We start from the raw sequence: 27,654 nt of genomic DNA on the forward strand, positions 1-27,654 counted from the left end.
CTGATAGATATGTTGCTGTGCTGATAGATATGTTGCTGTACTGATAGATATGTTGCTGTGCAGATGGATATGTTTCTGTGCTGATAGGTATGTTGCTATGCTGATAGATACATTGCTGTGCTCATAGATATGTTGCTGTGCTCATAGATATGTTGCTGTGCTGATAGATACGTTGCTGTGCTGATAGATACGTTGCTATGCTCATAGATATGTTGCTGTGCTGATAGATATGTTGCTGTACTGATGGATACGTTGCTGTGCTCATAGATATGTTGCTGTGCTGATAGATATGTTGCTATGCTGATAGATATGTTGCTGTGCTGATAGATATGTTGCTGTACTGATAGATATGTTGCTGTGCAGATGGATATGTTTCTGTGCTGATAGATATGTTGCTGTACTGATAGATATGTTGCTGTGCAGATGGATATGTTTCTGTGCTGATAGATATGTTGCTGTGCTGATGGATATGTTGCTGTGCTGATAGATATGTTGCTGTGCTGATAGATATGTTGCTGTGCTCATAGTTATGTTGCTGTGCTGATAGATACGTTGCTGTGCTCATAGATATGTTGCTGTGCTGATAGACATTTTGCTGTGCTCATAGATATGTTGCTGTGCTGATACACATGTTGCTGTGCTCATAGATATGTTGCTGTGCTCATAGATATGTTGCTGTGTTCATAGATATGTCGCTATGCTGATAGATATGTTGCTGTGCTGATAAATATGTTGCTGTTCTGAAAGATATGTTGCTATGCTCATAGATATGCTGCTGTGCTGATAGATATGATGCTGTGCTGATAAATATGTTGCTGTGCTGATAGATATGTTGCTGTGCTGATAGATATGTTCCTATGCTGATAGATATGTTGCTGTGCTCATAGATATGTTGCTGTGCTCATAGATATGTTGCTGTGCTGATAGATATGTTGCTGTGCTGATAGACATGTTGCTGTGCTCATAGATATGTTGCTGTGCTCATAGATATGCTGCTGTGTTGATAGATATGATGCTGTGCTGATAAATATGTTGCTGTGCTGATAGATATGTTCCTATGCTGATAGATATGTTCCTGTGCTGATAGATATGTTCCTGTGCTGATAGATATGTTGCTGTGCTCATAGATATGTTGCTGTGCTGATAGATATGTTGCTATGCTGACAGGTATGTTGCTGTGTTGATAGATACATTCCTATGCTCCTGTGCTGATAGATATGTTGCTGTGCTGATAGATATGTTGCTGTACTGATAGATATGTTGCTGTGCTCATAGACATGTTGCTGTGCTGATAGATATGTTGCTGTGCTGATAGATTTGTTGCTGTACTGATAGATATGTTGCTGTGCTCATAGACATGTTGCTGTGCTGATAGATATGTTGCTGTACTGATAGATACATTGCTGTACTGATAGATACGTTGCTGTGCTGATAGATATGTTGTTGTGCTGATAGATACGTTGCTGTGCTGATAGACATGTTGCTGTGCTGATAGACATGTTGCTGTAATGATAGACATGTTGCTGTGCTGATAGACTTGTTGCTGTGCTCCTGTCAATTGTCAACCTAGGTTATATACTCAGCCTGATGTAGACATTGACATAACCCAATTAATTTGGCATGGAAGGCAACAATATATTCATTAGAAAATGTAGCCATTTATCGTTAAATAGTTATTTGCTATTGCCAGGATTTGAAAAGTTTTCGGTTCTCAGTGCTAGAAAACATCGAAAATATGAGTTAGCGCCTTTCCGGGGTTTACAAGAGGGCAAATTGCTGCAAATCACTCAACATGTGTACAAAATGTAAAAATCATTTCATTTTAAATGCTGTAAGATGTTAGCATCTAATAAGTTCTGTTTAATGATTGTTAAGTATTCAGTACTTGAAGGTAATAAGGTGAACAGGTGCGAGTTGTTGATTTGTTAATGACACCATATTGTATATGAGGAAGAGTCAGCCAGCACTGCCTGTCTAATGTGTTAGGGAGGAGAAGTCAAATCTACAATGAGCAATAAACAGTTCCTACCCAAACATCCTGTTCTCTTGTATCCTTCACATCCAGGCTTGGGAGTTAGCCAAATTAAGATACCTTAGAAAGGAGCTATATGGTTGTGTTTTGTAAATGTATGTACTATACTGATGTTCATTGTGTAACAGTTTTTGCATAATTCTAATTATCTTTATTTTAGAGCTGTTTTTGCCCCAGCATGTCTATCGCACACCATGATCTCTAAAAGGTAAGGTAATAAAAAGTTAAACATGTTGAAAGCTATTACATAAAGTAATATTGATTTGTATTCTTCTGTGAGAATTGAACCATTTACAGTGGGCATATATTTCCTCTGCTGGTTCTGTCAGAACACATCTGCACTATATCAGTCACACACTTCACAAAGCTGTTAGACAGGAGATTAACATTATGCCATAGCTATTTTTAAACCATGTTTTATATTAAGGGTAAAATTTCAGTTTACCTAATCATTGTCTTCCTAAAATGAGGTAACAAGTGATGTTAAATGAACTAATCCAAATTTTGCAAAATTGTATGGGCTACTCAGCCCACTTGGTTGTAAATGAAAAATGCTACAAGCAAATATTTGCTGCTGTTGTTATTGGTTATGGGCCTGTACATTTGAGTTCTGAAAATTTATGCCAATTTGAGACGTTTTCGCTCTTTTGATACCGAAAATGCCTTTTTAAAAAATATTTGTGTTAATCGCAGCAACTCACACATAATCCTCAGTTAGCGAATAAGCTCTCTGAGCATATTAGAAAAGGTAAAGACAGAGCAGGAGAGAAAAAGAGTTATGGTGGGTTTGACAGAAAGGTTGAAGAGACCTTTTGAATTCAGGTAGGGAGATGCAAGAGAAAGGACTTTGTAGAAGACAAGGACATAGTGGCCAGTAGAGGAATCAGCAATAAGAAGTGGACCGTTATTGATGGAGCAGAGACTGAGCATGGGGATGTATAGCTGGATATGCTGCAGTATGAGGCAAGCCCATAAGAGTTTTAACTTAAAGGGAATAATCTTAGAATTGCTGCAGGAAGTCAGTGGGTCTGGGGGGAGCAGAAAGCTGGTGGTTCCAGATCAACTGGCCATTAGTTAACTGCCAGGTCTAAGTTCTCAGTTTTTCACACAAGCCCGAATTGGAATTTGTCTGACTGTGAGGCTCTAGAAGAGTGGGAATGATGGTGGCGAGGGATGATGTGTGTGGAAGAGGCTGCAGGCTGCAGCGTCCCAGTCACAGTCTAGTTTATGGGGCTGGAAGTCAACAAAGAGATCATCCTAGGAACCATTATATGAAATAATGCAAGTAACAGATTTGGGCTTCAGCAACAGATGAGAAGATTTTGGAGATGAGAAAAGGCAATTTTGGTGGTTATATCTGGTGTGAAGAAGAAAACCCGAATTGAGATGTCAAAGTCCTAAAACTCTGGGCTAAGCAGTGAGTGGCAGTCATGGAGAGGGGAGTGGAGTTACTGAAGCCCAGAGTTGTGCTCAGCGCAATGCGTTCCCATTGGATAAAAACTGCACCTGCTCAAATATTTATTTTGAGTTTACAAAAACTTAAATCTAATTCTATGAGCATCTGTTTAATTTTACATTTGAACAAGAAATTCTATTAAATTGTTTTCAGACCAAACTGATAATTAACATTCAAGAAACATTTAAGGTTTATTTTTATTGTGATTATCAGTTCAAAACATACATAGCATGGAGCATGAATGTGTTTTAAACACGTATGATTGCTGAGTAATCAAAAAAGTCAGTGTTCTTTCTCCTCCCTTGATGCCACAAAAATTAGTAATTAGTTATTACTAATATTAGTAGTATTAGTATTATTATTATTAGCAATATTATTTGGCTCTTTGGAAGCTACAGCCAGTAATCAATATTTTTGAAAGATGCTTTAAGCAAGGTGATGGTAAAAACCTGTGAAAATTCAGGTTCATTCAAGATCACAATTGATACATTTAGGTGTATTTTACAACCTAGTCATGCAATCAGCCTAAAGGACTTTTACTTGTCTCATTCATGATTTACACATTGTCTAATGATGTAATCAGTTTGCCTCAGCATTCCTCATCATCATCATTAAAATCATACCGTAACGCAAACCCAAGTTTCACTACACAACTTACAGTCAACAATGGCCACAACAGCCCTCCATTCCACAATATTTAAAATTAATATAAATTCAGCAACAAATAATATGAAAAGGAAACTAATAAAATGAGGCTAAAGGATCAATTTTTCTTCCCAAAAATGAGTGGGTTGGAGTCGTGTTGGAAGGTAAAACACAAGAAGTCTGAAATGGAAACATAATCTACCTTGAACCCGCCCACTTCAAGTATTAATAGAAGTGGACCAAGGATGGGTGGCCAATCCACTTGCAAAAAGTGGGTTGGTCATTTAAATATTAGAGAGGCTGGATATCTTCATTTTTTATCAGTGATTATATTTATAAACCACTGATGGTCAAGGCCCCAAAAACATTGGCAGCTTCAAGGAGGTAAATGAGGCTGAATCCATGATGTAAGTGCCTCTCCAACATCCTCATAGCTCCCTTGCCATCTCAATGCCAATTCATTCCCCATTGCTCCTTCATAGCCCCCAGTCCACCTCCATAGCCACTCACCCAGTATCCACGATGGGCAGACCTCAGGAACCTAATGGACATGAAAAAAACAAATTTCTAACATATTCCCACGCATATACACTTGATAGTGAAAAAAAAAGTTCACATTCATGAAATCCATTCAAAGTTTTCAGTTTTAAATCTCCTCAAGTGGTTAATCTCTAAACACAAACAAACTTCTGTTCAGACTCCACATCAGAGACAATTAATCTTTTAATAGTCCCTTTAAACTGCAGTCAAATTGTACAATCTAATCAATTAAACTGTGAACTCAGAACCCACTGCTGAGATAATTGTAGCTTTTGAAACTCTGCCAAGTATTCATAATGACAGCCAAAATGGGATCTGTTTAAACTCAACACTAAATTCACATAGCCCTGCTGAGTTTGTTTTCCTCCTGTGTGATTCATATTCTTCTCCTTTCTGGCAAAAATAGGATCCATTAGAAACGGTGTGGGACCTCTCTATTCGGGTCCCACACACCATTTTCAAAGGTCTATGACTAAGTTCGCAAAACTTTGGTCCATAATTCTCTAGTCCGAGACCCCACAGTTAATAGAATAGTTTCTATCTACTCCACCTGTTCCAATTAATATTTTGAAAACTTTAATCAAACCAGCCTTTAACCTTTTAAATTCCAGGGAATACAGCATAGGTTTAAATATCTCTCTTCATTATTCAACCCTTGGAGTCCAGATATCATTCTAGTAAATCTCAGTTGGGCTCCCTCCAAGGCCAGTATATCTTTCCTAAGGTGCAATGCCCAGAGCTGCTCACAACACTCCTGCTGTGGTCTAAGCAGTACTTTGTGTAGCTGTAACATGATTTCTAACCCCTTACATTCTAGTCCTTTAGATATAATGGTCAACATTCCATTAGTCTTTGATTATACCTTTGAATCTGTCCATGACATTTTAGTGACCTATTAATATGGATTTATAGTTCTCTTTGGATCTCCATTGATTCTGGTTTTTAGAAAGCACTTTGATCTAAACTTCTAAAATCCAATGTAGATGAACTCACACTTCCTGATATGAACATTTTCATAGGTTTCATCATTCAACTAATCCATTAATAATTGATTGGTAGTTTTACACTTCCATCTACACTGCTTACAATGTTGCCAATATTTGTCATTGGTAAACGTGGATTTATTTTTAATTCTTCCATGGGAGGTGGGTGTCACTGGCTGGGCCAGCATTTGTTGCTCATCCCTAATTGCCCTTGAGAAGGTGGTGGTGAGCTGCTGCCTTAAACTGATGCAGCCCATGTGATGTAGGTACACCCACAGTGCTGTTAGGGAGGGAGTTCCAGGATTTTGACCCAACGACAGTGAAGGAACGGCAATATATTTCCAAGTCAGGATAGTGAGTGACTTGGAGGGGAACTTGCAGGTGGTGGTGTTCCCATCTAACTGCTGCCCTTGACCTTCTATGTAGTAGAGGTCATGGGTTTGGAAGGTGCAGTTGAAGGAGTCTTGATCAGTTGCTGCAGTACATCTTCTAGGTAGTACACACTGCTGTTACTGTGTATTGGTGGTGGAGGGAATGAATATTTAAGGTGGTGGATAGAGTGCCAATCAAGCAGCGTCCAGCTTCTTGCTTTTTGTGGGAGCTGCACTCATCCAGGCAAGTGGGGAGTATTCCATCATACTCCTGACTTGTGCCTTGTATATGGTGGACAGGTATCAGCTGTTGAGTTACTTGCTGTAGAATTCTGAGCCTCTGACCTGCTCTTGTAGCCACATTATTTATATGGCTGGTCCAGTTCAGTTTCTGGTCATTGGTAACCCCAAGGATGTTGCTAGTGAGGGATTCAGTAATGGTAATGCCATTGAATATCATGGGGTGATGGTTAGATTCTCTTCTTGGAGATGGTCATTGCCTGGTATATATGTAACTTGCCAATTATCAGCCCAAGTTTGGATATTGTCCAGGTCTTGCTGCATTTGGACATGGACTGCTTCAGTATCTGGGGAATCGCAAATGGTGCTGAACATTGTGCAATCATCAGTGAACATCCCCACTTCTGACCTTATGATGGAAGGAAGGTCATTGATGAAGCAGCTGAAGATGGTTGGGCCTAGGACACTACCCTGAGGAACTCCTGTAGTGATATCCTGGAGCTGAGATTGACTGACCTCCAACAACCACAACCATCTTCCTTTGTGCTAGATATTACTCTGGCCAGAGGAGGATTTTCCCTCTGATTCCCATTGACTCCAGTTTTGCTGGGGCTCCTTGATGCCACACTCAGTCAAATGTTGTTGTGATGTCAAGGGATGTATGTTTCTATCCTGTCATCTCAGTTATTAATAAGCACAGTGAATGCAGATTCCTGTGGAACGCCACTAGTTAGTCTGCTGACCTGATTACCTGCCAATTATCCCTACCTTTTGTTTTCTGCCACACGGTCTATCTCCCATAATTTTCCATCAGTTCTGTGAGTTTCAACTTTTCCTAACAGTTTCTTATGAGGGACTTGATCAAATACCTTCTGCAAATCCATATAAATAACATCAGACAACTCATGACATCTTTGTCAATCCCTCCTTTGTTCCCACCTATCGCTGGCCTTCTATCCAGCTCGACCTGCCCCACACCCCCTTAAACAGTATAAATTTAATCACATTTCCACTTCTCTTCAGCTCTGAAGAAGGGCCATACTGACTCAAAACATTAACTCTGTTTCTCTCTCCACAGATGCTGTCAGACCTGCTGAGTTTTTCCAGCATTTTCTGTTATTGTCTGCAAACATTTTCCTGTCCACCATTTTAGTCGTCGCTTCAAAAAATTCAAGATCTGTCAGACCTGACCTCCCCTTCACAAATTCATGCTGGCTCTGTCTGATCATCTGTGAACATTCAGGGGGTTTCATCACTCTCTCCTTCACTATAGATTCTAGGAATTTCTTGGCAGCAGATGATAGGTTACCTGGTCCATATTTCCCTAGATTTTACTCTGACCCTTCTTAAATAGCGCAGTGACATGTGCAATGTCCCAATCGAAAGCAATAGTTCCTGAATCCAGGGAACTTTGGACATCATAGTTAGCACATCGACAATGTCCTCACCCTCCGTTCAAAAACCTGGAATAGAAACCATCTAGTTCAGGGGACTTGTCACTCTTTAGTGTCAGTATTCCCTTTATTCCTGCAGATTTGCTTATGCTAATTGCAGTAAGGTTGGGTGGGTTGGGGGTGGTGGTGGTGGGTTCCATTTGGCTGAATGGCTAGTGGGTGGATTAGAGAAACACCACTTGCACCGGTTCAATCCCTGTTGTTCATAACCATCCTCTCTTTCCTAACAAAATTGTAAAAGTTGTTAGTGCTGATCTTGCCATCATTTGCAAATTTCTTTACATACTCCCCTTAAACTCTATCTGGTAACTTTGTAAACAGGCTATCAGAGTTGATGCAGCATTAGTGGTTGCGCACTAATTTGTTATTTTAATTCCCGGTACAGTTTCACCTGTTTATTCAATGTGGGAAGCTGTCTGTTTCCTTTATTTGGATGATTTAGTTTGTATACACTTTACTTTTCTGGAGGGCAAGTATTGAACTCTCTTGTACCCTTATAGCCCAGATGCAGCTGTGTTTCTGGCCGTCTGCTGATATACATACCTGTGCCTAACAGATTAGTGATGGATTCATTGCTTAGAGTTAAATTATGAGGCCAGATTGCATAGACTTGGTTTGTATTCCCTTTAGTTAAGGATTAATCTAATTAAGGTGTTTGAAATGATAAAAGGATTCAGTAAGATAAATAGAGAAAAACTAATTCTTCTAGTGGTGCCCACAATCTTAAATTAAGAGATCAACCATTCAGGAATTATATTAGGAAGTGCTTTTCTCACAAAGTATTGTTGAAAAAAGACATTTTATTGAAGTTTTTTTTTGTCTTGCGCTCATCAGAACAATTACAAGAATACCAATATCAGGGGAAGCAACAACTTTATACTGTATGAGAAGAGAGTGCTGATTGATTGGAAGAGGCGTTGCCATGGAAGATGCACCAGTTAATGCTCCCTGACAGTTAACTGAGAAGCATTGTTTGAAATTTAAATCAGGGCAGCATGATTCTGATTGGTCAAAGCATTTGCCCTGAGGAATGAACCAATGAATGGCTTTCACTTATTTTGTCTATCTTAAACAGGCGTAATGTGTGTATATGCTCTTTCTGTCTGCAAAGAACAGGGCCCTGTGTATTAATATATGTTGATTCCAGTACAGGCAAATGTGCCACACCATGAGACTGACTGATGATCTGAAATTTGTTGTCAGCACAATTTTTAGCACAGAGGATTATTTAGCAAATGTTGTCCAAATGCAGAATCACACCTAGTGTTGGACAATGTTTTGAGTTTTGCAAGCAGACTGGTTGGGTACAGTCTGTACCTTCCTTGTTGCGAACAGCGGCTGGGCCTACATACCCAGCGTCACACTGGCACTGAAATTCATACACCACAACTCATTAAGACTGGCAGGTCATATCAAACAACATGCCCCTTCTGCTGTTCACAATGGGTACGGTACAGACCATACTTAACCAACCTGTGCCTGAAAACTCAAAACAGTGTCCAACATTAGATGTGATTTCACAATTGGACAACATTTGATAAATAATCCTCAGTGTGCTAAGAATTATGCTGATAATCAATTTAAAATTCAGTTGGGCTCACAATGTGGCACATTTGCGTGTGTTGGAAGCTACATATATTAATACACAGGGCCCTGTTCTTTGGAGACAGAAAGAACATGTACACACATTGTGCCTACTTCAGCTAAACAAAATAAGTGATAGACATTTCCCTGAGGAATAAACTAATCAGAGTCAAGCTGCCTGGTTTAAATTTCAAACAATGCTTCACAGTTAACTGTCAGTGACCATTAATTCGTGTATTCACCGTAGCAATGCCTCTACCAATCAGAACCAATATGCCAACCAATCATCACTCTCTCTTCTCATACAGTATAAAGTTGTTGTTTCTCCTGACATTGGTATTCTTGCAAATGTCCTGATGAGTACAAGACAAAAAGCTTTGACAAAATGTCTTTTTTCAGCAATACTCAAGTTCTGTACTACCAAATGACTATTTTCATGCACAGGGTAGTGAAACATGGAATTGTCTCTCCAATCAGCTGTTGATGCTGGGTCAATTGAAAATTTCATGGCTAAATCAGAGAAATCTTTAGCAGGTAAGAGTTATGGCTTAAAGGTGGGCAAGAAGAGTTGAAGTGAAGTTTAGCCATGATCCAAATGAATGGTGAAACAGGCTTGAGGGGCTGAATGGTCTACTGCTGTTTCTAATGTTCTTATGGATAAGTGTCTGGCTTTCGATGTCCAATATCTTTGCTGTACCTTGACAGTCTTGTGTGAGACATGTGTTCAATTCACTGATGGTCCCATGATAAGGCTCCTTGATAGGTTCTAGGTGGCACAACAATAAATTTTAAAACTGGGGCATTAGATTTTGATGATTGAAACCTTTGGCCCTTAGGCTGGAATTTTACAGCCTCATTGTGATTGGAATGGGACCGTAAAATGCGGCGAGCCATTCTAAACTCTGTTAACTTCGGTTGGACCATAAAATCCTGCTGTTGTAAAATTCTCCTCTTAAATTTACATTATCAACTAAATGCTATTCTGACACATTTCAGCTCTGCTGTCAGGAACTTCCAAAACAACTTCAAACATCCTTGCAAAGGTGGAAGTGGATGCACACTTTGATGCATAAAATAGTATTATTTTCAATGAAATTCTGTTATGCTGTGCAATGTGGTGAACATAAGAACTAGGAGCAGGAGCAGGCAATTCAGCCCCTTGAGCCTGCCCCACCATTCAATATGATCATGGCTGATCTCATTTCAGCCTATTTGATTTTGGCCTATTTCGATCTCTATTTGCTGGGATGGGTGTTAGGCTGAATTGTAAGCTCAACAGTTCTGGTTAATTAATATTAAACAACAAATCTGCTGTAGTTTAACAGCAGCTATTTTAATGAGGGGATCTGTTTGACAACCTGAAACATTCTTGTGGTTCCTTGTTTCTTGAGGATAGAATTCCCATGGAGTTCTGTCAATCTTCTACCATCACCTGGCTGGAAGATTGGTGGAAATACTGGACCAATGACCGTTTAGGGCATCTCTCGAGGATTTCACTGAAATTACATTGGACCATTGTGAGACATTCCATGGAAATTGTAGGCATTAGTGTACTTGTCCACATGGATCAAAAACTAGATTGTTTAAATGCTAAACTCCCAACCCACTATTGACCATTATACCACGAATAATAGAATCATTTTACACATGGTCACAAAACTTTGTTGTATTTTAAATTAGATTGGTTATATTTTCAAACTACTCTAAGTGATAGAATTGGATTCAGACATACCCTAAAAACTAAAAACCCAAAACCAATTCTTCACAATTGGTGCACACAGGGTAAAACTGTTGGACCAATGCTGTATTGAAGTTAAAAGTTTACTAGTTGGTTTCTTTTTGCCACATTAATAGAATGGTTAAAGCCACAAAGCCCAGCAGGACTCTTTATTATCGCAACAATTTGCATTTGTATAACCATTCTCATTGTTGTTGTTTTAGCAACTGGTTGGATTTTCAGGTGAGGGGAACTTCCTTGAACAGAGCACTACAGTGTTGGGACCGAAGCCTTCAGGAGAATAAGAGTTCAAGACCCCCCGTGAGAAATTGCTCCTTCCATTTAATTGACCAGTGCCGGCTGCCACATTGTAACCCCACCTGCCCAGCACTTCGTGATCAGGTCACAGGTCAGGAAGTGAACATGATTCAGCTCCTGATGAACATGGGCTTTGATGTTCAAAGAATAGCACAGCAGCTTGGAATGGAACCTAGTCGCCTGCTGGGGATGCTTAGTAATGGAGGTTAAAGTCTTAAAACTCATTTTGGTTGCTTAGAAATGTGTATTTTCCTCTGTGTGATAATATTTACAGTTAAAATCATGGATTTCAGTCACAGCATTGCCTGGAACAAAGCTGGAATTTTGAATTAGCATGCCCAATTATTCAGAATGTATTCCAGTTTAGCATAACTATATATTCGTAACCTGGCATTGCTCAAAGCATGGCTCAACTCCTTTACCGCCAAGCCTGTCTCTTGGGGAAGTGATGGGTTTCATTCTACTTAACATTTCTGTAAAATTTATCCTTTACTTTCATTGAATATGTATTCAAAGACTATTTGGTTTTGATCATTGCTAATGTCCTAGAAATTAGAAAAGTAGTGCATAAATTACTGTGACGAAATCACATTAGTTTCATTAACGATTTAAGCAAGTCTATGTGTTACCAGCAGTTAAGGGGTTAAACAACACATCCATTGTTCTCACTTTCACTTTCATCTATTTTGTTGCTGCTGTTTGTGTTTAGGTTCAAGGAAAAGGACAAATCCAATAGGTTTTAGTCATTGTTTGCCCAAGTTACAATAAAACTGGTTTGCTTTTTCTCTAAATAAAGAACAGTTAGGTACTATATTGAAACAAGCTTATCAGTTGAAAAGTATGATGATTTTACCACACATGTTGGCTAAAAATATGTGGATATCAGGGATTCTCAAATTCAGTTTACATCTGCCTTACATCTAAGGCTTGCATTGAGACAGACTGAATCCTCTACGTTCGACACTCCAAATAAATACAGGTCCTGTAAAAAAGGGACTTATCATCTTCTGTATGTAAAGTTAGAGAAAGATTCCTTGACTAAATTGCCATAAGCCAATAACAATCTTTAACTTCACATATAGGGGAAAACATATGCCAGTGAAAATTTAAATGCACAATCAATGGTTGAATAGGAGTCAGAAACTCTGACCTACTTTCTAAAACAATGATTCAAGAATTTGATGACCTTTTTATTTAAATTAAGGATGTTAACGTGACATTATTAGAAAAACAAGGGCCAGCTGTTTAGCCTACCTGTAATATCCTTCTGCATCTGTGTAATACTTGTTGCTGCTCTTTAACTTACCATTGGAGGAGTGTGCACAGTAACTTGGGGCAATAATTCTGAATAATGAAACTATGTTTGGTGAGATGAGGGAACATTACACAAAAAACAAATTGATTATGAAAAATACTAAGTGATTACACCTGTACTAATAACTTACATTTTGCATTAACATACATTATGTGTAATATATATACTATTACCAATAAGTTATGTCACTGACATTTACGTGTATGATTCAGTAATTTTCCTGGCTTTCTTTGACCATAATTAGATGAAGGTATTTGTAAGGAGGTATATTCACTTAACTCATTGTGACTACCTGTTCGTTGTAACATCATTTGAAATAAAATTACTGCAGCTGTAAATGATTTTGTGGAGCAATTTTCTATTTTTAGTTTAGAGTTTAGGCATACTTTTCTTGCCTGTGGGAATGTGAGGTTGTCAGTAACTTACAACAGTGAAAGCATCTCAGATACAGGTATGTCAGTCCTGATGGGCGTACGGTTGTGTTCCATTATTGTGGCGAAGTAAGGGGGACATGGGGAACAGCAAGAGGAACAGGGTAACATTTAAGGAGAATGAACCTCAAGCTATTATTCCACCTCCCCCATCAAAAATAAAGAAAATAACGTGTAAGCAGTGAGGAAATGTGCGCCAGTGGTGTAATGGGAAGCAATGCTAGCTCCTGTACAAGGACTTGTGGTCATGAGCATCTGTCTTCTTTGCCCCATTTGTAGATGTGAAGGTGACAATTACAGGATTAAAGTTTAATGGCACTGGCTCATTTCAGGCAATGACGAGAGATCTCTAACATTAGCCAGATCACTAACATTAGCCAGTATAGACATGCATTGACCAGGTGACTGCTGCCCTTTACAGGAGAGTTGGGGAATTTAATAACTTTTGTGTGAGGAGATGGTCCAGAGGAAGCCCTTAAAAATCTGAAGGTCTCCCCTTTAAATCTGCGCTGTTCTTGAAATCGAACTGGCAGGCCATAATCTGAAGACCTGGCTCCGCTGTGAGCCCCATAAGATGAAAGCCTCAAGCTTTTCCGTTTTTTGCTCTTGTAACAGAAATTAGGCACAGGGGGATGGAACTGTGTGTAACAGACCAGCCAGTACAGGAAGTGGGATCATGTGGAAGGAGGAGGTATGAATGGTAACTCTTTAATTCCCAGGATTATTTTTCAGTGCAGGAAGAGGTTTAATGATCTCAGTCAGCAATGGTATGTTTAACAAAAGCTGCCAATCGGCCAAATGTTAAACTCTCTAGACTGACTTGCATTTCTATGATGCCTTTATTGTAGTGAAACCTCCCAGGGTAGAGAAGCAAAGGGATTTGGATGTCCAGGTACACAAATCAGTAAATGTCGGTCAAGAGGCACAAAGAGTAATCAAAAAGGCTAATGAATGTTGGTCTTTCAAAGTGGCTGGAATAATAAACATGAGTATTAATTCAGTCGCAGTTATGTTCAGACCCCATCCAGAATACTGAATTCAGTTTTGCCTCAGGAAAAGTATATTGGCCTCAGAGGACACAATGCAGAATCATCAGGATTATACCAAGTTTTAAGGGGTCAAATTGTGAGATAATGTTGCATAAACTTAACACGTATTCCCCTGAGTTTGGAAGTTTGCAGGGGTGATCTATTTAAAGTGGTAAAATGATTCGAGAGGAGATAGAGAAAAACTATCTCCTTTGGTGAGGAATCCAGTATGACAAAACACAATCATAAAATTAGAGGCAGTCAGGAGTGAAATCAGCAAGTTCTTTTCACACAAAGGCTAGTGGAAATCTGACATTCCATCCCTCAAATAACTGTAGATGCTGGGTCAATTGAAATTTTCAAGAATCAGAATCATGGATTTTTATTCAGTAAGGATGCAAAGGGAAACAAATCAATGGCAGGCAAATGGAGTTGAGGCTTGATCTAATTGAATGACAGAGCAGGCCTGAGGAGCTGATTTTCCAACTCCTATTCCTATTGTACTAATCATCTGATTCATTTTCACTTGGCACTGATAATTTCTATTAACCCTGAGAGATTCCCTGTCCAGTGTTTTGGTGTTTCACAAATAGTAGCCCAGAGGCTGCCTAGGCCTCTCTCACTAGAATTCCTCTGCTTCTGCATAATCTGATTGCCAAAACTAAGGACCCTCAGTGGCAAGCACTGTTCCTAGGCCTTACACAAAGCCGATTAGGATTTCCTAACTCTTATTGTACATCATGTTCAGGATCTCTTGGCGATTGAAGAGTTCAACAAAAACATGAAAGGAAGAAAATTAAATTTTATGCAAAAGCATATTTTGAGAGACTGAAACAAAAGTAAGAAGAATGGGTAACCATAAAACATTTCCATGACAGGCTCCAACTGATAAAGCAAAAGTAGCTAACTCTGCATCCCTAACCTCTTCCGTCACAACCTTAATTTGAAATGATCCCTGTCAGCGTAGCCCCTCACTCTTGCAGAATACGCTTGGAGGTTTCCAAAGATTCCTGTTCCATTCGAATTCAGTACACACATTTTTAAACAAAATTGATTTGGGTGTTCCCTTAAATTACTTGTGTTAACATTTTTTTACATTTGAAAACAGCAACAAAACGGAACCACCTTAATCCTGATGAAATAACTCCTCTTTGTGTGATGTATTGTGAGCTTGATTTTAAGCATTTAAGAGAAGCAAAAGGAACCAGGAAAGAGGAACCATAAGATAACTCTAGATCCATGAGAGTTTTGTCCAACTCCTTATGTACTTGATTCCAAATGGGACAACACAGGAATGTTAAAGTTGTGTTAAGGACCCAGAGGGAACCCTGTAGCAGAACATATTCCCTTCATATCAAAGCCCAAGTTGAATTTTTCCCATGACCTAAACTGAGCTTGAAGGACAGCAGCAATGGGCTGGACTTGCATCAGCTCGTTCTCAGCAATAGCCAATTTTATTTAGTGACTACTTTCTCAAAGAGAAAATCTTTTAGTGGCACTAAGCTTTGAAGAGCCTTAAAATAAAAATCCACATTTAAGTTACATGCATTCATTTTAATATCTAAGGTAGTCGGTCCATGACATAATAATGTAGTTTGCATAAGAAAGTAAAGTTTATGTAAAAATATAAAGCAGTGTTTACAACTCTCAATAATACAATTAAATGGACAAAGTTATAACCCACTCAAAACCCAACAGCTTGCACACAGTAAAAATTGAGCCTAAGAGATCTGGTTTACAGCCTTATTACTGTAAAATAGAATCAAAATCCAGGTATATTCAATACATTGTAAATACAAGAATGTTATTCAAAAATAAAGCACAGATTGTATGCATTTCACTAATTCACATTATTTATTCTTTCATGGGATATGGGCATCACCAGCTAGGTCAGCATTTGTTGCCCATCCATAATTGCCCTTGAGCTGAGTGGCTTGCTAGACTGTGTCAGAGGGCAGTTAAGAGTCAACCACATTGCTGTGGGTCTGGAGTCACAAATAGGGCAGACCAGGTAAGATAGGCAGATTTCTTCCCTAAAGCACATTAGTGAACCAAATGGGTTTTTATGACAATCAATGATAGTCTCATAACAAAAACAGAATTACCTGGAAAAACTCAGCAGGTCTGGCAGCATCGGCGGAGAAGAAAAGAGTTGACGTTTCGAGTCCTCATGACCCTTCGACAGAACTTGAGTTCGAGTCCAGGAAAGAGCTGAAATATAAGCTGGTTTAAGGTGTGTGTGTGGGGGGCGGAGAGATAGAGAGACAGAGAGGTGGAGGGGGTTGGTGTGGTTGTAGCGACAAACAAGCAGTGATAGAAGCAGATCATCAAAAGATGTCAACAACAATAGTACAATAGAACACATAGGTGTTAAAGATAAAGTTGGTGATATTATCTAAACGAATGTGCTAATTAAGAATGGATGGTAGGGCACTCAAGGTATAGCTCTAGTGGGTTTTTTTTTTTTATTTTATATAATGGAAATAGGTGGGAAAAGGAAAATCTTTATAATTTATTGGGAAAAAAAAAAAAGAGAAGGGGGAAACAGAAAGGGGGTGGGGATGGGGGAGGGGACTCACGACCTAAAGTTGTTGAATTCAATATTCAGTCCGGAAGGCTGTAAAGTCCCTAGTCGGAAGATGAGGTGTTGTTCCTCCAGTTTGCGTTGGGCTTCACTGGAACAATGCAGCAAGCCAAGGACAGACATGTGGGCAAGAGAGCAGGGTGGAGTGTTAAAATGGCAAGCGACAGGGAGGTTTGGGTCATTCTTGCGGACAGACCGCAGGTGTTCTGCAAAGCGGTCGCCCAGTTTACGTTTGGTCTCTCCAATGTAGAGGAGACCACATTGGGAGCAACGAATGCAGTAGACTAAGTTGGGGGAAATGCAAGTGAAATGCTGCTTCACTTGAAAGGAGTGTTTGGGTCCTTGGACGGTGAGGAGAGAGGAAGTGAAGGGGCAGGTGTTGCATCTTTTGCGTGGGCAAGGGGTTGTGCCATAGGAGGGGGTTGAGGAGTAGGGGGTGATGGAGGAGTGGACCAGGGTGTCCCGGAGGGAGCGATCCCTACGGAATGCCGATAAGGGGGGTGAAGGGAAGATGTGTTTGGTAGTGGCATCATGCTGGAGTTGGCGGAAATGGCGGAGGATGATCCTTTGAATGCGGAGGCTGGTGGGGTGATAAGTGAGGACAAGGGGGACCCTATCATGTTTCTGGGAGGGAGGAGAAGGAGTGAGGGCGGATGCGCGGGAGATGGGCCGGACACGGTTGAGGGCCCTGTCAACGACCGTGGGTGGAAAACCTCGGTTAAGGAAGAAGGAGGACATGTCAGAGGAACTGTTTTTGAATGTAGCATCATCGGAACAGATGCGACGGAGGCGAAGGAACTGAGAGAATGGGATGGAGTCCTTACAGGAAGTGGGGTGTGAGGAGCTGTAGTCGAGATAGCTGTGGGTGTCGGTGGGTTTGTAATGGATATTGGTGGACAGTCTATCACCAGAGATTGAGACAGAGAGGTCAAGGAAGGGAAGGGAAGTGTCAGAGATGGACCACGTGAAAATGATGGAGGGGTGGAGATTGGAAGCAAAATTAATAAATTTTTCCAAGTCCTGACGAGAGCATGAAGCAGCACCGAAATAATCATCGATGTACCGGAGAAAGAGTTGTGGAAGGGGGCCGGAGTAGGACTGCAACAAGGAATGTTCCACATACCCCATAAAGAGACAGGCATAGCTGGGGCCCATGCGGGTACCCATAGCCACACCTTTTATTTGGAGGAAGTGAGAGGAGTTGAAGGAGAAATTGTTCAGCGTGAGAACAAGTTCAGCCAGACGGAGGAGAGTAGTGGTGGATGGGGATTGTTCGGGCCTCTGTTCGAGGAAGAAGCTAAGGGCCCTCAGACCATCCTGGTGGGGGATGGAGGTGTAGAGGGATTGGACGTCCATGGTGAAGAGGAAGCGGTAGGGGCCAGGGAACTGGAAATTGTTGATGTGACGTAAGGTGTCAGAGGAATCACGGATGTAGGTGGGAAGGGACTGGACAAGGGGAGAGAGAAGGGAGTCAAGATAACGAGAAATGAGTTCTGTGGGGCAGGAGCAAGCTGAGACGATCGGTCTACCGGGGCAGTTCTGTTTGTGGATTTTGGGTAGGAGATAGAAGCGGGCCGTCCGAGGTTGGGCAACTATCAGGTTGGAAGCTGTGGGAGGGAGATCCCCAGAGGAGATGAGGTCAGTGACAGTCCTGGAAACAATGGCTTGATGTTCAGTGGTGGGGTCATGGTCCAGGGAGAGGTAGGAGGAAGTGTCTGCGAGTTGACGCTCAGCCTCCGCGTGGTAGAGGTCAGTGCGCCAGACAACAACAGCACCACCCTTGTCAGCGGGTTTGATGACAATGTCAGGGTTGGACCTGAGAGAATGGAGTGCAGTAAGTTCAGAGAGAGACAGGTTAGAATGGGTGAGAGGAGCAGAGAAATTGAGACGACTAATGTCGCGCCGACAGTTCTCAATGAAAAGATCGAGAGAAGGTAAGAATCCAGAGGGAGGGGTCCAGGTGGAGGGAGAATATTGAAGATGGGTAAAAGGATCCGTTGAACTGGGAGAGGACTCCTGCCCAAAGAAGTGAGCCCGGAGACGAAGACGGCGGAAGAAGAGTTCAGTATCATGCCGAGCCCGAAATTCATTGAGGTGAGGGCGTAAGGGTATGAAACTAAGTCCTTTGCTGAGCACTGAACGTTCAGCATCGGAGAGGGGAAGGTCAGGGGGTATAGTGAATACACGGCTGGGGTTGGGATTGGAAGATGGGGTGGGGACGGAGGGACAGGCAGGGGTGGAGGGTCCTAGATGGGTGTTGGTGTCGATGAGTTGTTGGAGCTTGCGTTCCTTAGCACTTGAGAGAAAGAGAAAAAGTTTCTTGTTGAGGCGTCGGATGAGCCGAAGGATAAGATGAAACTGGGGGCACGCGCAGCTTTGAAAAAGGGTACGGCGGTGCTGCTGGAGGGAGAGGTCGAGTGTGTTCATATGGCGGCGCATGGCACTGAGAGTGGATTTCAGAATGTGACGGGAACAGCAGTCCGAGAAACGTTTTATGTCCCGGAGATACCTATAATCCTGGGTGGGTTCGAAACATGAGGGGTGGAATTTCAGTTGAAATCCATGTGGGGTAAGTCGGAGACGGAGACAGTCACTGAGAAAGGAGATATGGCTGTGAAAGCGGGTTTTAGTAAACACCTTGTCAAACACTAGGAGAGAAATGGAAAGCAATGAAGGTGAACAAGGCAACAGAGAAATCCGGAAATCTTGTCGCAGAGAAATCTTGTTCACCTTCATTGCTTTCCATTTCTCTCCTAGTGTTTGACAAGGTGTTTACTAAAACCCGCTTTCACAGCCATATCTCCTTTCTCAGTGACTGTCTCCGTCTCCGACTTACCCCACATGGATTTCAACTGAAATTCCACCCCTCATGTTTCGAACCCACCCAGGATTATAGGTATCTCCGGGACATAAAACGTTTCTCGGACTGCTGTTCCCGTCACATTCTGAAATCCACTCTCAGTGCCATGCGCCGCCATATGAACACACTCGACCTCTCCCTCCAGCAGCACCGCCGTACCCTTTTTCAAAGCTGCGCGTGCCCCCAGTTTCATTTTATCCTTCGGCTCATCCGACGCCTCAACAAGAAACTTTTTCTCTTTCTCTCAAGTGCTAAGGAACGCAAGCTCCAACAACTCATCGACACCAACACCCATCTAGGACCCTCCACCCCTGCCTGTCCCTCCGTCCCCACCCCATCTTCCAATCCAGCCCCAGCCGTGTATTCACTATACCCCCTGACCTTCCCCTCTCCGATGCTGAACGTTCAGTGCTCAGCAAAGGACTTAGTTTCATACCCTTACGCCCTCACCTCAATGAATTTCGGGCTCGGCATGATACTGAACTCTTCTTCCGCCGTCTTCGTCTCCGGGCTCACTTCTTTGGGCAGGAGTCCTCTCCCAGTTCAACGGATCCTTTTACCCATCTCAATATTCTCCCTCCACCTGGACCCCTCCCTCTGGATTCTTACCTTCTCTCGATCTTTTCATAGAGAACTGTCGGCGCGACATTAGTCGTCTCAATTTCTCTGCTCCTCTCACCCATTCTAACCTGTCTCTCTCTGAACTTACTGCACTCCATTCTCTCAGGTCCAACCCTGACATTGTCATCAAACCCGCTGACAAGGGTGGTGCTGTTGTTGTCTGGCGCACTGACCTCTACCACGCGGAGGCTGAGCGTCAACTCGCAGACACTTCCTCCTACCTCTCCCTGGACCATGACCCCACCACTGAACATCAAGCCATTGTTTCCAGGACTGTCACTGACCTCATCTCCTCTGGGGATCTCCCTCCCACAGCTTCCAACCTGATAGTTGCCCAACCTCGGACGGCCCGCTTCTATCTCCTACCCAAAATCCACAAACAGAACTGCCCCGGTAGTCCGATCGTCTCAGCTTGCTCCTGCCCCACAGAACTCATTTCTCGTTATCTTGACTCCCTTCTCTCTCCCCTTGTCCAGTCCCTTCCCACCTACATCCGTGATTCCTCTGACACCTTACGTCACATCAACAATTTCCAGTTCCCTGGCCCCTACCGCTTCCTCTTCACCATGGACGTCCAATCCCTCTACACCTCCATCCCCCACCAGGATGGTCTGAGGGCCCTTAGCTTCTTCCTCGAACAGAGGCCCGAACAATCCCCATCCACCACTACTCTCCTCCGTCTGGCTGAACTTGTTCTCACGCTGAACAATTTCTCCTTCAACTCCTCTCACTTCCTCCAAATAAAAGGTGTGGCTATGGGTACCCGCATGGGCCCCAGCTATGCCTGTCTCTTTATGGGGTATGTGGAACATTCCTTGTTGCAGTCCTACTCCGGCCCCCTTCCACAACTCTTTCTCCGGTACATCGATGATTATTTCGGTGCTGCTTCATGCTCTCGTCAGGACTTGGAAAAATTTATTAATTTTGCTTCCAATCTCCACCCCTCCATCATTTTCACGTGGTCCATCTCTGACACTTCCCTTCCCTTCCTTGACCTCTCTGTCTCAATCTCTGGTGATAGACTGTCCACCAATATCCATTACAAACCCACCGACACCCACAGCTATCTCGACTACAGCTCCTCACACCCCACTTCCTGTAAGGACTCCATCCCATTCTCTCAGTTCCTTCGCCTCCGTCGCATCTGTTCCGATGATGCTACATTCAAAAACAGTTCCTCTGACATGTCCTCCTTCTTCCTTAACCGAGGTTTTCCACCCACGGTCGTTGACAGGGCCCTCAACCGTGTCCGGCCCATCTCCCGCGCATCCGCCCTCACTCCTTCTCCTCCCTCCCAGAAACATGATAGGGTCCCCCTTGTCCTCACTTATCACCCCACCAGCCTCCGCATTCAAAGGATCATCCTCCGCCATTTCCGCCAACTCCAGCATGATGCCACTACCAAACACATCTTCCCTTCACCCCCCTTATCGGCATTCCGTAGGGATCGCTCCCTCCGGGACACCCTGGTCCACTCCTCCATCACCCCCTACTCCTCAACCCCCTCCTATGGCACAACCCCTTGCCCACGCAAAAGATGCAACACCTGCCCCTTCACTTCCTCTCTCCTCACCGTCCAAGGACCCAAACACTCCTTTCAAGTGAAGCAGCATTTCACTTGCATTTCCCCCAACTTAGTCTACTGCATTCGTTGCTCCCAATGTGGTCTCCTCTACATTGGAGAGACCAAACGTAAACTGGGCGACCGCTTTGCAGAACACCTGCGGTCTGTCCGCAAGAATGACCCAAACCTCCCTGTCGCTTGCCATTTTAACACTCCACCCTGCTCTCTTGCCCACATGTCTGTCCTTGGCTTGCTGCATTGTTCCAGTGAAGCCCAACGCAAACTGGAGGAACAACACCTCATCTTCCGACTAGGGACTTTACAGCCTTCCGGACTGAATATTGAATTCAACAACTTTAGGTCGTGAGTCCCCTCCCCCATCCCCACCCCCTTTCTGTTTCCCCCTTCTCTTTTTTTTTTTTCCCAATAAATTATAAAGATTTTCCTTTTCCCACCTATTTCCATTATATAAAATAAAAAAAAAAAACCCACTAGAGCTATACCTTGAGTGCCCTACCATCCATTCTTAATTAGCACATTCGTTTAGATAATATCACCAACTTTATCTTTAACACCTATGTGTTCTATTGTACTATTGTTGTTGACATCTTTTGATGATCTGCTTCTATCACTGCTTGTTTGTCGCTACAACCACACCAACCCCCTCCACCTCTCTGTCTCTCTATCTCTCCGCCCCCCACACACACACCTTAAACCAGCTTATATTTCAGCTCTTTCCTGGACTCGAACTCAAGTTCTGTCGAAGGGTCATGAGGACTCGAAACGTCAACTCTTTTCTTCTCCGCCGATGCTGCCAGACCTGCTGAGTTTTTCCAGGTAATTCTGTTTTTGTTTTGGATTTCCAGCATCCGCAGTTTTTTTGTTTTTATCTCAATGATAGTCTCATGGTCACCATTACTGACTAGCTTTCAATTCAGATTTTATTAATTAAATTTATATTCCACCAGCTGCTTTGGTGGGATTTGTACCCATGTCCCCAGAACATTAGTTTGGGCCTTTGGCTTACTAGTCCAGTAACATTACGAGTATGTCACCATCACTCCATGTGTGTGTATAATAATAGTTTTTAAGAATTGTTTAATTATCATTTAATTCATTCAAAGCCCATTCACTTTTAAATACTGATGTAACATACCTAACATCCATTTAATGATCTTACTATGATTATATCCACCACCTAACAATCCTTAGATATGGAAACAGGCCCTAGGGAAAAAACTGAAATACTGCCCCTTTCTTGAAAAAGAATCTTTAAGTACATTTGCCAGAAGCAGTTAGATCTTGGGAATATAAAGGAGGTTCTCGAATGACAGCTGTTACACTCTGTCCTTATTATTATACATAAACTGATGTTTAAAACATAATGATACATGTTATACAACATTGATTATTCAGCATAGCTTCCTATCTATTATATAGCAAAAGGATTTTGCGTAACCTTCAGGTCCTATTATAAAGTAACATTTTTTAATAAAATGGAATTGTTACAGGAATGGACAGAAAACTAGATTTTTACAATTTTAAAAATTCATTTATGAGATTTGGGCTTCGCTGGCTGGGTCAGCATTTATTGCCCATCCCTCGTTGCCCTTGAGAAGGTGGTGGTGAGCTGCCTTCTTGAACCGCTGCAGTCCATGTGGTGTAGGTACACCCACGGTGCTGTTAGGGAGGGAGTTCCAGGACTTTGACCCAGCGACAGTGAAGGAACAATGATATATTTCCAAGTCAGGATGGTGAGTGGCTCGGAGGAGAAGTTCCAGGTGGTGGTGTTCCCATCTATCTGCTGCCCTTGTCCCTCTAGATGGTAGCAGTCGTGGGTTTGGAAGGTGCTGTCTTATGAGCGTTGGCGACTTCCTGCAGTGCGTCTTATAGATGATACAACTGCCACTGTGTGTCGGTGGTGGAGGGAGTGAATGTTTGTGAATATGGTGCTTTGTCCTGAATGGTGTCCAGCTTCTTGAGTGTTGTTGCAGCTACACGCATCCAGGCAAGTGAAGGTTATTCCATCACGCTGCTGACTTAAACCTTGTAGATGGTGGACAATCTCTGGGGAGTCAGGAGGTGAGTTATTTGTTGCAGGATTCCTAACCTCTGACCAGCTCTTGCAGCCACAATATTTATATGGCTAGTCAGTTCAGTTTCTGGTCAATGGTAACCCCCAGGATGTTGATAGTGGGGGATTCAGTGATGGTCATGCCTTTGAATGTCAAGGGGCGATGGTTTGATTCTCTCTTGTTGAAGATAGTCATTGCCTCACACTTAAGTGGCGCGAATGTTACTTGCCACTTGTCAGCCCAAGCCTGGATATTGTCCAGGTCTTGCTGTATTTGGACTTGGACTGCTTCAGTATCTGAGGAGTCACGAATGGTGCTGAACATTATGAATCTTCAGCGAACATCCCCGCTGCTGACATTATGATGGAAGGAAGGTCATTGATGAAGCATCTGAAGATGGTTGAACTAAGGCTATAATGAGGTCAGGAGCTGAGTGGCCCTAGTAGAACCCAAACTGAGCATCATTGAGCAGGTTATTGCTAAGCAAGTGCCACTTGATAACACTGTTGATAACCGCTTTCATCACTTTATGATGAAGAGTAGACTGATGGGGCGGTAATTGGCCAAGTTGGATTTGTCCTGCTTTTTGTATACAGGACATACCTGGGCAATTTTCCACATAGCTGGGTAGATGCCAGTGTTGTAGCTGTACTGGAACAGCTTGGCTAGGGGCGCAACAAGTTCTGGAGAACAAGTCTTCAGTACTATTGCCAGGATATTGTCAGGGCCTATAGCCTTTGCAATATCCAATGAATTCAGCTGTTTCTCCATATCATGTGAAGTGAATCAAATTTAAGCCATTTTCTTAATTGCTCTGTGAAGAGGACATTCTGGAATCTCTGTCCATCAACCCCAATATTATGAATGTGGCTTAATTTTCTTTTCAAGAAACATATTTTATTCATAAAATTCATAAAAATGTAATACAATTCAATTTCTTTCAATACGGTACATTCCAATTTGTGGTGCCTCACTATCCTTCTAAGTTACACGTCGTAGATACAATTTACATTCCCATTTCATGAATGCTGCCTAATTTCCTGTCATTATGTTTTCCCGATGGGGTCCCCACTATTACTGGAAACTCACCAACGACCCCCAGGAAAGTCATGGCGCTGTTGCAGAAGTACTGTTGCTGCCATATCAAATAAGCCAGGTTAAAAGGAGCTATACAGTCCCAGGCACATTAATCGAAGGCTTCACCCAAAACTGCCTTTTGTTCATCTTGATCAGTCTCCAAATAACTAAGAAGGAAACTCTCTCTTCCTCCTGTGCAAAGCCGGCGTTGTAGGGTGTGGCTATGCTGCAACTTCAAATTGCCGTCAAGCAGCTTCACAATTACACTGAAGCCTGGTACTGCAGCCCACGTTCTCAACACAGTTTAAATGTAACAGAGTGGAGCTGTGCACTCAAATACAAAGAGCTCTCTTCTGAGTCAGAGAATTCCAATCCAAGTCAAGCAGTAGAGAGGAGGCGAGAATGGACCCGCAGTTAAAGATATGGCCTGAGCTTCATACCAATACTATACTGGCAATGTGGAGGTGGCTGGGGCAAGCAGACATAAGCTTCAAATCAGAGCCAGGCGAGAAGTTAGGAAACAGTTCTTCACAAAAAGGGTGGTAAAGTGTGAAACTCTCATTCACAAAAAAGAGCAGAGGCTTTCAGTTAATCATTCTAAACTTAAGGTCGATAAGGTTTTGCTAGTCAAGTTTGTAATGAGATATGCAGTAAGGTCAGAGTGGAGGGGTTTGATGGAATTAGGACACTGATCAACCATAATCTCATTGACTAGTAGAATAGGTTCAATGGGCTGAATGTCCTTTTTGTGTTCCTTTATGTAACTGCAGAACACTGTCTGAAGCAGAATGAAGCATGAGCACACTCTGGCTGTGTAAATCCTGTGCAACGGCAAACCTGGTTTACAAATGTTAAATTATATTTTATATTAAAGTAGCAGATTCCCAAAAATTATATGCATAAAGATGAATCACTTGAGCACCATGTAAACCCTTTTAACCTCAATTTAAATTTAAGAGCAGAGCAAAACTCCCAGACATTCAAAGTGAAGGATGTTGATCAAGGTCCTAAATCCCTTTATAATCAAATCATTTACACAGTGGTGACAAGCCAACTACACCTGGAATGTGTCAGGGGGTGTAAGAGCAGGTCCACAGCTGAGGATGGGAAGGGGATTCTGAACTACATCCGAGGCCAAAGACATTCTACAGTAACTTTGTTTGCTCCAAATGGAATGTAGAATCTTACCACGCAGGAGGTTATTCAGCCCATTTGAAAGAGCTAACCAATTAGTCCCATTCCCTTGATGAAAGAGCTATCAAATCTGCTCATAATTTTGAACATCTTTATTAGAACTCCCATAAGCTTCCTCTGCTCTCAGGAGAACAGTCCCAGCTTCTCGAGTTTCTGCACATAGCTGAAGACCCTTATTGCTGGAATCAATTTCCTCTGTACCTTGTCCCATGCTTTGAAAGATTAGTGAAGACAAATGTAGGTCCCTTACAGTCTGAAACAGGATAATTTATAATAGAGATCAGGATTTGGCAGAGCAATTATACAACTGCTTTAGTTCTGTCTTCACAGAGGAAGACACAAATAACTTCCCAGAAATGCTAAAGAACCAAGGGTCTAGTGTTACTAAAACAATAGTGCTGGAGAAATTAATGGGGCTGAAAGACAATAAATCCCCAGGGCCGGATAATCTACATCCCAGGGTACTAAAAAGAGGTGGCCATGACAATAGTGGGTGTGTTGGTTGGCATCTTCCAAAATTCTGTTGATTCTGGAACAGTCGTGGCAGATTAGAGGGTGGCAAATGTAACCCCACTGGTTAAAAAAGGAGGGAGGGAGGAAACAGGGAATTACAGACTGGTTAGCCTAACATCAGTAATAGGGAAAATGCTAGAGTCTATTATAAAGGATGTGATAAAAGGACACTTAGAAAATATCAATGGGATTAGATAAAGTCAACATGGATTTATGAAAGGGAAATCATGTTCGACAAACATACTGGAGTTTTTTGAAGAAGTAACTAGCAGAATAGATAAAGGGGAACCAGTGGATGTGGTGTATTTTGATTTTCAGAAAGCTTTTGATAAAGTCCCACATAAGATGTTAGTGTACAAAATTAAAATTCATGGGATTGGGGGTAATATATTGTCATAGATTAAGAATTGGTTAATGGACAGGAAACAGAGAGTAGGAGTAAGTGGGTCTTTTTTGGAGTGGCAGGTGGTGACTAGTGCAGTACCGCAGGGATCAATGCTTGGGCCCCAGCTATTCACAATATACATCAATGATTTGGACAAGGGAACCAAATGTAATATTTCCAAGTTTGCTGATGACACAAAACTTGACAGGAATGTGAGTGGTGAGGAGGACGTTCAGAGGCTTCAAGGTGATTTAGACAAGTTGAGTGAGTGGGCAAATACATGGCAGATGCAGTTTAACATGAATAAGTGTGAAGCTATCCACTTTAGTAGGAAAAACGGAATGGCAGAGTATTATTTAAATGGTGATAGATTGGGAAGTGTGGATGTACAAAGGGACCTGGGTCCTTGTACACCAATCACTGAAAGCAAGCATGCAGGTGCCGCAAGCAGTTAAGAAGGCAAATGCTATGTTGGCCTTCATTGTGAGAGGACATGAGTACAGGAGCAAGGATGTCTTACTGCAGCTGTACAGGGCCTTGGTGAGACCACACCTGGAGTAGTGTGTGCAGTTTTGGTTTCCTTACCTAAGAAAGGATACACTGGACATAGAGGGAGTGCAGCGAAGATTCACCAGACTGATTCCTGGGATGGCAGGTTTGTCGTATG

General features: G+C 42.2%; 1 protein-coding gene across 1 annotated transcript in view; it reads left to right on the forward strand.

The window, feature by feature from the left end:
* notum2 (notum pectinacetylesterase 2) overlaps positions 1-11,871 on the forward strand; it is a 40,194-nt gene extending 28,323 nt beyond the window's left edge. Inside the window, exons 11-12 of the mRNA XM_041206155.1 lie at positions 2,193-2,240; positions 11,247-11,871. Of these exons, the coding sequence (XP_041062089.1) occupies positions 2,193-2,240; positions 11,247-11,550 (352 nt within the window). The 3' untranslated portion in view covers positions 11,551-11,871. The remainder of the gene's footprint in view (positions 1-2,192; positions 2,241-11,246) is intronic.
* The last annotated feature ends 15,783 nt before the right edge of the window (positions 11,872-27,654 follow it).

The sequence above is a fragment of the Carcharodon carcharias genome, chromosome 15, assembly GCF_017639515.1.
Source record: "Carcharodon carcharias isolate sCarCar2 chromosome 15, sCarCar2.pri, whole genome shotgun sequence".
Classification (NCBI taxonomy): domain Eukaryota; kingdom Metazoa; phylum Chordata; class Chondrichthyes; order Lamniformes; family Lamnidae; genus Carcharodon; species Carcharodon carcharias.